Raw genomic sequence first — 12,091 nt, forward strand, 5'->3', positions numbered from 1 at the left:
TACTCCATCTTCCTGGAAGCAGAAGTCCTGGTGATGTTAGTTTTTTATCATCTGTCAGATTTTTATACTGTAAAGTCAATCAGTAAGCATTTTCTATTTAATTAATTAGTGATTAAATATTTTGTGGGGCAATACATTGAGTTTACATAAATATTCTGTTTTTCATCAAACTTTTACCCACTAGTTTTAGCATTCACTGGTGATTCTTGCCTATAATAATCATTACGATGGTGGCCTAATGGTGATTATCTGTTTCCATCGATCCCTCTATATCTATTAGTTGGCTTTTTGCTATAAGGTAGAGCTTTCCTTTCTCTCTCACTTATATGTTTATTTCAATATGGATTCATGGATTCCTATTTTTTTCAATGGCTTATAATATATCAGTATCATTATTTAGTTAGATGCTCAAATTATCCCAAATTTGACCAGTGGGAGACATTTCAAGCTAGTTTTTGTATCTGTCTATCTGTCTATCTATCTATCTACCTATCTACCTATCATCTATCTGTCTATCCATCTATCATTTATCTACTTGTCATCTATTGACCTATTTAAAACCGTAAGTTTACACCAATATTTCCAATTCCAATCCAGCATTACAGGTTTTAGTCTTGCCTTCTCTGGATCCGTATTTGTAATTATTTTCTCCGACAATATGAAACTTAGCTCACATTATTCTTAATATATTTATTTATATGTTCAACCTCCTTCTGTGTGATCAATTTCCTGACCATACTTGGCAAATCTGCTTAGCTCTGGCACTACCAGCTGAATACCCTTGGCCCAGAAACAAATGAAAAACAAAACAAAACAGGGGAGGCATATATGACAGAGGAAGTTTTGATAATCTTAATTGCCCATCTATTTCATTGAAATTTCTTGATAAGTATCTTCAGATTTGGTAACAGATCACTCTTAGGACTTAATTTTTATTCTTTTTGCATCTTTGTCAGTTTGATAGGTGAAAAATGGTATTTTGTAGTAGATTTAATTGGCATCTTAATTATTAATTTATTATTAATGAGGTTAAGTATATTTTCCAAGGTTTATTGGCTGTTTCTATTACTTCTATGGGTTGCCTATGTCTTTTGCTAATTTTTCTGTTAGGAAATTTATTTTTATCTTGATTTATAGTTAATGGCTAATTTTAAAAATAAATTAACCCTTCATCTATCGAATTTCTTTGGTTATTTGTTTTTCTTTTACGTCTTTTTCTGGTGCTTTTTACCATGCAGAATTCTTAAATTTTTATGTAGTTAAGTCCACATAAATTTTTTTGTCATTAACTTTTATGTAGTTTTAATGTCTCTAGCTTTGAAATGCAGTTTTATATCTGGGGAATTCATCCTTCCTCATTACTCTTCTTTTTATTCCAGCAGTTTCTAGCCTATTTTGCACCTTTAGTTTTCAAATTTATTTCAGAATTATTTTGTCAGGTTAAATAACATTACCTGTCTCACTGAGAAATACAGAACAGTGGCTGGTAAAGTAAATACTCAGTAAAGTTAATTATTATTTTTAAGTGACAAAAGTCCAACTCAAGATACCTTTAGGAAAAAAGGGGAATTTATTGGTTCTATAACTGATAGTGCTGGGAGATCAAGGGGTCTAGATGATGTTCTGCCTCTCTCAGGTGTCGAGCAGTGAGAGCCCAAGACTCATATTCTTAAAGTTTATCAGCCACAAAGGAAAGAGGTATCTTTCCCATGGTGCTGACTGAGAACTTTGGGGGAAGATCCTGATTGAACTAGCTTGGATCGAATGTGCATCTCTAAGCCAAAGATGAGGGCGGGGGGGGGGGGGGGGGGGGGGGGGGGGGGGGTCGGTGGGTGCATTGCTGGTCATTACACAGGAATCAGCCCCACCTGATCAAGATGAATGGGTTCTCCTCAGGTGTAAGTGATTCTGTTCACAGAAGGAGAGGAATGGAATGCTGGTCAGAAAAAGAATAGATGATATTCTATTCTCTTATTTCTTACATTCTTTGAATATACTTCTTATTGCCTCCATGCATGGTTCACATTGGAAAAAAAAAAAAAAAAAGGAAAAGGCTCTAGGCTGAGAATCCAGAAAGGACTCCTGGGATAATACACAGAAATGTCCTGTTCCCTACGCCATAGTGAAAAAGCCTCTGTCCCATTTGCCAGTTTAGATCCAACTGTCTCATATATGGTTTGGAAATTAAGAAGCCACTACTTTAACTATTGGTGCTGGGGCCTCGTCACGTCAGTCACGGTCCTCATTAGCAAAATAGATAAGCACTTATGAAGCTAGAGCCCAAACACTGGGGCCTCTGCTACCATTGCTGCAGAAAAACCAAGCACTCTATGCTGAGAGGCAAAGGTGGTAGAAGTAGGGTCGGTGGAGGAGGCTGGGCCACATCAGACCTCAGCTGTGAGTCTTTTGTATTCTAGTCTCTAGCATGCAGCCAGGTTGGGATGGAAACGAAGTAACCAAGTCCACCAAGGAAAAACATTTCAAAGAAAACCTCCAGTATTTACTAGTGCATCACTTTAAAAGATAAAGGAGATATATATATATTTTTCACCCTCCAAAAGCATGAGGGATGGTAATCTTACACTAAAGCACAAGTGGCAACTATACTCTGATAAATAACAGTTGATTATCGTTATGCATGGTTGTTATGGGCTGTAAAGTCCCGTGGAACACTGAATTAGCTAACAGCGAACCAGCCTTGTTCAGCCTCGGCTGAGAATCTTTAGCAGGGCAGCCTCAGCTAAGAATTTTTAGCAGCTCTGCGCATGCCAGCGAATGGCCACAAAATCTCAAATCAACTCGTTTGGCTGTGCGCTGGTGAAATAGCTTTCTATTTAACTGCTGTAGGAAATCCGGCTCTAGTAGCTGGACAGAAAAAATGAAAGGAGATGAAATTCAAATAGGTGACTTTTCCTAGTTCTTAATTAGCCTGCCTGTGTTTTCTAGGAAAGAACCTGAAATTATATATTGTGGTGTTTTCTCTTGGATTATGCATGGATTTTTGCAATATTATTTATGTCCTCCCGCCTGCCCGCCTTTCTTCCTTTCTCCCTGTCTTCCTTCCTTCCTTCCATCTCATAGCTGGAAATTGACAAGCCCTGCATTTCCCAGATAGCTGAATCTTGCCTCCTAATCTCTATATTTTTCTACTCCCCAGCTCTTACTTGAACACCAAGATGCATATCAGGCTGGATCCGTGTTTCCTGATTGTTTTTACCCCGACATCTGCAAAGGAGGTAAGATGGAAGAGTGCAGACCAAACAATGTCACTTTTACCTGGTTAATAGAAATGGCTCTGACTTTAAATATAAATAGCACATTATGTTCTCCACTATTGTTGGCCAATGACTTATTTCACAAAAGTGCATTTTCCATTTAAGTGGAAAAAGTACATTTTCTACTTAAGCATAAATATTATGAAAACTTTAACTGTTTTTTATGAAAACCATTCTTTGAGTCCTCATTTGCTTTACTGCTTTGTGGCATTGAGAGAAAACGTTTTGCAAGAGGTTGAAAGGTCTGAGTTTTGGTTCCTATTATATAACCTGTTAAGCATGTAACTTTGGAAAAGTTACTTACATGCTGAGTCTCGGTTTCCATGCCTGTAACATAGTAATAATAATGCCTGTTACCTCACTGGGTTGTTGCTGGCATTCATACTTAGTATTTTGTCGTGTGTTACACAAATCCAAAGTAGCATTATAAGTAACTGAGCTTATGGGTTGGGTGTCCTGAAGGACCAAGAAGGTATTCAAACTGAGTGCTTTGTGGGGAGTTTTATAAAGGGACTATTTACAAAGGTGTGGAAAGCATGTAAGGAAGTCACAAAGGATAGTGCTGTACTGGAGCAGTAAAGCTGCTAGTAGATAAACTGATGAAATACGAGTACGAAAAACAAAGAATTGTTTCTGTGGAAACTAAGTGTCTAGGAATATTAAGTGCTTTTGAAAAATATAAGTGAATCTCCCTCACCTACCCACCCCCCAAAAAACTGTTGCATTAGATATGTATGATACAACAATAAGAGATTTGGGAAAATTCACTAAAATCTAAGAGGAATTTGCACTGAAATTCCTTATCATTATATATTTTTAAAAAAGAATTATAATATATATCAATCATACACTTGTCCCAATCACATCAGATAAGAGAGTATCTTACTACTTTAAAAATAATTAGAAAATGCTGGATTAGTAGTTTGTATTCCTCTGGGCCTCTGAGCCTGATATAAAGGAAGGGAGACGAGCTGATACTGGAACTGCAGAGAGAGGGCTGTGTGCCTGGAGCCAGACCTTCAGTCAGGGGACACGGCCAGCCTCACCCAAAGAAGGGGAGCTGAGGGATTAAAATAGCCTGACCTCTCTGTCCTCTCTCCTCCCCATCTCCTGCGAGCTCTCTCCACTGGCCTCACCCAACCCCACCCAAAAGCCAGAGGGCAGAGAGGCCTTTCTAAGCAGGTTGCCTCCAAGGCACAACGTTTGGTGAAGGAGAGTGGGGAGTGGATCTGGAGGAACAAACCAAAGACGTCCAGCACACTAGGTCACCGTGTAAACTGTTGTTGGTGTCTGGAGGTCCTTAGCCACTATCCCATTCTCTTAATACAGTAATACCTTTAGGGCTGGTGAAATATTTACAGCTACTCCCCCCTATAACTATGATCCCAAACAGGTTAGCTTTTGTATTTTGCTTATCTGTAAAATTTTTTTCCCCTGTTTCTTTTTAATTTATCTTTTCCCTATCCTGTTATTTTGCCTGCTCGTTGCAGTTCTCCCCTTTTCTACCCTATTTCCAATTTGGCATCTTCCAAGCTGTATTCATTGAGTTCTGTCTTTTGATGTTTTAGCAGTCCCTTGATAGCTTACACAAAAGGAAAGAAAGGAAAAAAGGAAGTTTTTTGGTCAAATAAATTAGAGAAACATTGTATCATTTTTAGAGATTGGCAACAGATTATAAAGATTCTGGAAAGAGTGAAAAAGGAATGCAAACTACTCATCCAGCATTTTCCAATTATTTTTAAAGTAGTAGATATTCTTTTTTTTTTTTTTCTTTTTAAATTTATAAAATACTGCTTTTACTTTTTCAAGTTTAAAATGGACCTAGGCCACATTGATTCAGAGCACGTAAACTCAAAAATAAATTATCTTACAGACCCTGGATACAGACTTACAAGAATGCTACAAGAACATTGCTATTACTGGACAAGAACTCTGCGAGTTTTAATCCTAGCTCTGTCACACATATTCTCTTATCTGATGTGATTGGGTGTATATGATTGATATAGTTTATAATTCTTTTAAAAAAATATATAATGATTACAAGGAATTTCAGTGCAAATTCCTCTTAGATTTTAGTGAATTTGCCCAAATCTCTTATTGTTGTGTCATACCTAATGCTAAAAGTAGGGTTTTTTTGGGGGGTGGGTAGGTGAGGGAGATTCACTTTTATTGTATCTTTCAAAAGCACTTGATTTTCCTAGACATTTAGTTTCCACAGAAACAGCTCTGTTTTTCGTACTCATATTTCATCAGTTTACCTAATAGTGAATTAATTTCTTTAATTATAGTAGCAAGGACATTTGCCATAAGTGGGAGTAGAAGCAAACATGGCTGACTCTCCAACTGACTTGTAAACTTTAGAAAGGATTGCTTGATAACTGATGGTTTCTTAGAGTAAGGATGATTCATTTTGGATTTTGTAAAAACAAACAAACAAAAAAACTTTTGTCTCCTTGAGTTTAGGATACAGAAATTGAAAAACATGTCTAGCCCATATCGGAGCCTAGGGATATGAGACACTGTGAACCAGTTTAGACTCCTTTCCATTTACTGTAGGGCTCGGTCGTGTTGCAGACAGAGACTGTACCTGCTCTGAAATCTTGGTTAGCTCTTCTGTTCTGGAGGCTTCCTTTGAACTCCAAGAGACTTCAGGGCTTGGAGGACAGAAGGCGAAGGGACACAAGCAGTAGGCAGTGGTGGAAGAGCTGGTTCTGTGAATACTTGATTGAGAATCTCCAACTTTTTAAGAAAGAATCCTGAGGCCTTCTTTTGTTTGTCAGGAAAATTCCATGATGTGTCTGAGAGCACACACTGGACTCCATTTCTGAATGCAAGCGTTCATTACATCCGGGAGAACTATCCCCTTCCCTGGGAGAAGGTAGGTGCGCCCCTATCCTAAAAAAAATTGAGTTCTTACCTTGCTAAGTATTTTTGTTGTACCTGCTTTTACCCTGTTTTTACCCTCCTCTCCCATAATGTGTGAGGGCTTATTTATAGTTGTACCCTCAATGCCAAATAGAGTACTTGGGATATAGGTGATTGCTACTTAATACTTGAATGTATTATTTTAAAAAAATGCTTGGGGTATGCCACTTGGTCATTTTGCTCCAATAGTAGTTAATCTGAAAGCACTTCCAAGACAGTACAAAACCTTTCAAAAAGTCTTAGGTGGTTTTTGGTAGCTAGAAACGACAATATACCTGCCTCTGTTTTTTTGTTAAGACTTGGTGTTTTTTAAATAGGATTATTGTTATAAAATAACCCAAACACACACGACTCTAACTTGCTTATTTGGCAGGACACAGAGAAATTGGTAGCTTTCCTGTTTGGAATTACCTCTCACATGGTGGCAGATGTCAGCTGGCACAGCCTGGGTATCGAACAGGGATTCCTTAGGACAATGGGAGCTGTGAGTATATCTCTTTCTGGTCAATGACTTTAAGGATTGAAAAAAGAAAAAGGACTCTTTTGAAGGAAAGGAAAACTTCAGGTATTCAGATGTGTGGAAACATGACTTTTTGCTGAAAGTAATGTTTTGTTAGATTTCCATCTTTTCCTTTTCATTCCTCTTACTCTTATTTGCCACCTGGGTAAATTCCTTCAAAAGGGCAGTGTGACTAAAGCACATTGAAAACAATGATAGATGTGATTGTCTATTCTAGCCACAAACAATATTTGAAAAGTTTCATGTCTGTATTAAAGCTGTTTTTAATGACCCATGTTTCTTGATAAGGAAAGGAATACCTGCCACTTGGTTTTATTTACAAGTAGTGGTTCCAGGTTTTTTGTCTGTTTCCCCTCTGTTTTTACCCTTAAAAGTGTCCTATTCCCAAACTGAAAATTGTGATCTTACCTGGTGATGTAACTCCTGGTTGATTGATATTGATTCCATTACATTAGAAATTTAAACTTGGACTTAATGGAGACTGTGTATATACCCTATAAGGCACAATTGTCTGCAATAGCTTTATTTATTATCAGACATTAAGTATACAACTCAGCTGCCAATATGATTTTTTTTTTTTTAAACTAAGAGTAACTTAAAAAAAAAAGGAAAATGTTTGGGTGAATATTGCATTTCCCATTACACATCCTCAGCATTTCATTGGGTTATGCTGTCAACTCCCTACTACATGTTTGATTGTGGGGATAAAAGTTTTGGCCACAATTTGTGATCTATACCAGATGGTTCTCTTTCTTTCTCAGATTGATTTTCACGGCTCCTATTCTGAGGCTCATTCAGCTGGTGATTTTGGTACTGTTTATTTACATTTGCAAAACTTTCTCCTGTGGTAGTTATATTTCACTAATAATGATATCAATACTGTTTTTTAAATATGTATCTTTTTATCATATCTTGCCAGTAGCATGTGGTAACTAGCTATCTATTTGAATATTGTAGTTCCTTTAGAGAACAGGTGTACCTCATTTGACATAGATATGTATTTTTGAAAAATTGTGGATATGTGTAATTTTTCATAGCAAAACTTAATATTTTATTTGTCATAATTTTAGAAAATCATTACCTTTATATTGTATTAAAATGCATTAGCTATTGTCCCCTAATACTTTAGCTTTAAACTGGTTAACGCCATCTTTTTTCTGTAGTAAATTACCTTTAAATATACAAATTAAGTGGTGACAGGTGTTCACTGAAAAGAATCCTTATGGTCTGTCCTTCCTTAAGGTGAAAAATCCTTTGGTTATATGGACGATTTTTTCTTAATTTCATGTTTCATTAGCTAAGTTGTTTTTTTTTTTTAAAGATTGCCTTCTCTTAAAGACATGTGTATACCTAAAACAATTAACAGAAACATGTAATCATGTGAAGAACTAATAATCTGAATTGTGAAAACTCGTGCTGAAGAAGGATGCTGCATGTTACCATAACTCACCAAATGTAAATTTTTTTTTATACCATAGGAGGAGATGTTTTGAGCCAGTTTGAGTTCAATTTTAATTATCTCGCACGGCGCTGGTAAGAGTAATATACATTTAAACGTGATTAAATGGCATTTAATAGCTTGATCCTTGTTTCCTAGAAAATTAATTTACCATATAATTAGGAATTACCTACATTTATAAACTTTGAGATGTAAAATTGTGCATTAGGATAGTCTAAGTAAAGTCTTTTAAAAAATTAATTGCAAAATATACAAAACATAAAAATGTATAATACAAATAAAAGAATAAGAAGATAATGCTCACCTTGGTAGCTACCACCCAACTTGAGAAATAGAGAGTTACTGGTACTTTAGAAGTTCCTCAATCACCTTCTCTCTACTAAGGGTAACTATGATCTTAAGTTTCCTGTTAACCATTTTGTTGTTTTCTTTATAGTTTACTACATATGTGTGCATTCATATGAAAAATATTTTTTTACAGTTGATAAATGGAATTACATAGTATGTATCCTTCTGTAAATTTTTGCTTGAAATTATGGTTTTGAGACTTAATCATATTGATATGTTCAGCTGTAGTTCATTCATTTTCACACCAGTGTGATCCTCCATTGTATGAATGTACCAAAGAGAATTACTTTATTCTAGTGTTGACGGATATATAGTTAGTTTTAAGTGTTTTTGCTTTGCATACAGTATTGCTCTGAAAAAATTTTCATAATACACTTTCATACCAGAGGAAAATCTCTCAAGTAAACACCACCAGAAGTAGAATTGCTGAATTGTAGGGCTTGCACATGTTTAACTTTACTAAGTAATACCAGACTCTTTCTCCAAAAGGTCTTCTCAGTTTATACTTCTTCCTGTTTTATCCTACACCTTCTTCAGTATTTGGTATAGTCCAACGTTTAAATTTTTACCAACTTGCTTGGTGTGTGGTATCTCATTCATTTTTTAATTTGTGTTTCCCAGATTGCTAATGAGGTTGAATATTTTTTCATAATTTATTGATCATTTGTGTTTAAGTGAAAGCCTTCTTCAATTTTTCACCTATTTTTCTGCTTAAGTTCTTTATCTTTATTTTTGAGTGTTCTAATTTGTCATTTTTTCATTCACTTGGTACAAGTATCTTTTTTACAGTTTGTGGCATGTCTTTTCACTCTATGTTGTCTCTTGAATAATTTTTTAATTTTAATGTAGTTGGCTATATTAATCTTTTCCTTTATAGTTTTTAACCTTTGATGCCTTATTTAAAAATTCTTCTACTTTGAGGTCATGAGGTTATCCTCCTTCTTAGTCTTCTGAGGGTTGTATAGTTTTATTGTTTATATTTATGTCTTCACTCTACCTGAAATTAATTTTCTTACGCATTCTGAGGTAGACATTTAATTTCACTTTTTCCCATAGATACTACCTTAGAAACCTTTATCCATAGTCTACCCTTTCCTCACTGTCCTGAAATGCCCTATCATAAATTAAAATTCCCTATGCGTACGGGTCTGTTTCTGGACTTTCTGTTGTATTCTATTGATCTAATTGACTATCCCTGAGCAATACCAATCGTTTTAATTTCTGTAGCTTTATAATAACTCTTGACATCCATTAGGGCAAATCCCCCACCTTGTGCTTTTTTTCTTCAAAAACAGCTTGTCTATCCTTTTACCTTTACTCTTTCATATAGAGTTTAGGATCAGGTTGTCATGTTCTAACAAAAACTTTGGAATATTGGTTAGAATTTTATTGAATCTAGAGATCAATTGGGAGAATTGACCATGCAATGTTAAATCTTCTTATCCATAAACTATGCTATATATTTTCATTGTTGTCTTTAATAACGTTCACTAAAGTTTCACAATTTTTTTCCACAAAGGTCTTACACATTTTATTAGATTTCATCCCAGAGACTTAATATTTTTACTTTCTACCATAAACGGTAACTTTTAAAAGTTATATTTCCTAATTGATTGCTGATGCATAGAAATGCAAGTGACTTTCTGATTTCAATTTTGTATCTAGCAATAATTCTAAGCTCTCTTCTTATCTAATAATTTATCTGAAAAGTCTTTTGAATTTACTATATATTCACAATTTATAGCTTATAAATTGTGACAGTTTATTTTTCCTTTTCAATCTTTAAACCTTTTGTTTTTTCTTGCTGTGTCTCACCTAATATCTAATATCTTCAGTGAATCTGAATAGAAGTGGTGATATTACACATACTTATTTCGTTCCTGATCTTAAAAGAGAATCCTCCAAAATTTCATCATTATGTGTAATGATTACTGTAGATTTTTTTGGATACATTTATCAGCTTAAGGAAGTTTCCTTCTATTTCTAGTTTGTTAATAACTTCAAAATCATAAATTGATTTCAGATTGTGTTAAACTCTTGTTCTGTGTTTGTTGAGTTAGTTTCTCTCTTAATCTGTTAATATAGAGAATTATATTAATCAATTTGCTAATATTAATTCAGTCTTACATGCCTGGGACAAAACCAATTTTATCATGGCATATCTTTTTTATATATGTTGCATCTGTTTTTGCTGTTTTGGGTTTTTGCACCTATGTTTATGAGTGAACTTGTACTATAATTTTCCTTTTTTGTTCTGATTTTGTTTGGTTTTGGTATAAAGATTATGCTGGCTTCATGAAATCAGTTGGGGAGTGTTCCTTTCTTTTCTGTTCTCTGAAAGTTTATGTAAGATAGAACATTGATTCTTTGAATGTTTGGTAGAACTTACCTGTAAAGCTATGTAGTCCTGGTGCTTTGTTTGTGGGAATTTTTAAACTTCCTTAATGGTCATAGGACTGTTCAGTTTTTTAGTTTCTTTTTAAGGATTTTGGTAAGTTGTATTTTGCTAGGACTTTCCCATTCAATCTATGTACTTAAATATCTTGTTAGGCCTGTTTACCTACACTGGTGTTCCCTTTGTCATCCTTAATGTTGTTTATTCTGCCTTCTCATATTTTTAAACAATTAATCTTGTCCGATATTTCTCAGTTTTATTATTTCAAAGAATGAACTTTTGGTTTTATTGATCCTATTATATGTTCATTTTCTATTTCTTTACTTTGTACTCTTATTTACTTCCATCTACTTTCTTTGGTTTCTTGTGAAATTTGTTGAGTCTTGACTTATGGCCTAGGTTTATGGTCAAATTTTTCAAAATATTCCAAGCATGGCTGAAAAGAATGTTAATTCTCCAATTTTGGTGTAGTGTTCTGTATGCGCCACCAGCTCAAACTTGTTAAATTTGCTGTTCAAATCTTCTTATAACTGTGCTATTTATTTCTTTATTTTCCTGTCAGTTTGAGCTATCAGTTACTGAGAGATTTCTTAAAAAATCATTCCCTAAATTATGGTGGATTTTTCAGTTTCTCCTTATAGTTCTGTCAAGGTTTACTTTTATATGCTTTGAGGATGCACTGTTAGGTACATTCACTTTTCAAAATTGTATATTTTTCTGGTGAATTGAACCTTTTATCATCATGACCCTCTTTATGTCTCATAATGCTTGTTGCCTTAAAGTCTATTTTTTCAGACATAATGTAGTTACACTGGTCATCTTTTGGTTATATTCTGTGCTCCTTGAAAATAATTGGTGCTCCAGTTAGAATTGCATTCTCCAGAAAGGACTTGTCCTGGCCTGGAAGCCTACTTATTCAGGACTACTTTAAGTTACTTTTAAGTTTTTATTACTTTACTACTTTAAAATTTTTCTGACCACACAGCTAACAAGAATGCAGGACAAAGCGTATGCGAAGGCTGACTAGTGGTTACAAATTCGGGGTGGGGGGTGGAGAGAGATTTTTTCCTTTCTCTCCCCATTGCCGAGATCAAGGCAGGCAGATTTCTTTGCTGTGTGGTAGGTTTATTTATAGTTTGTATTCATTGGAAGGTGTAGCCTTTTGTGTC

At 34.9% G+C, this 12,091-nt stretch overlaps 1 protein-coding gene across 5 annotated transcripts in view; it reads left to right on the plus strand.

Annotated features, from left to right (window-relative positions):
- The window catches only part of GPLD1 (glycosylphosphatidylinositol specific phospholipase D1), an 83,407-nt gene that overhangs the window by 10,612 nt on the left and 60,704 nt on the right, over positions 1 to 12,091 (plus strand). For 4 of the 5 annotated variants that reach the window (XM_037844563.1, XM_037844564.1, XM_037844565.1 and 1 more), the window contains 5 exons: positions 3,158 to 3,236; positions 6,056 to 6,153; positions 6,574 to 6,684; positions 7,482 to 7,530; positions 8,199 to 8,253. In XM_037844563.1, the coding sequence (XP_037700491.1) occupies positions 3,158 to 3,236; positions 6,056 to 6,153; positions 6,574 to 6,684; positions 7,482 to 7,530; positions 8,199 to 8,253 (392 nt within the window). Of the gene's footprint in view, positions 1 to 2,868; positions 2,904 to 3,157; positions 3,237 to 6,055; positions 6,154 to 6,573; positions 6,685 to 7,481; positions 7,531 to 8,198; positions 8,254 to 12,091 lie in introns of those variants that run through there. The other variant, XM_037844567.1, reaches the window with a different exon arrangement.

The sequence above is a fragment of the Choloepus didactylus genome, chromosome 7 (assembly GCF_015220235.1).
Source record: "Choloepus didactylus isolate mChoDid1 chromosome 7, mChoDid1.pri, whole genome shotgun sequence".
NCBI lineage: Eukaryota > Metazoa > Chordata > Mammalia > Pilosa > Megalonychidae > Choloepus > Choloepus didactylus.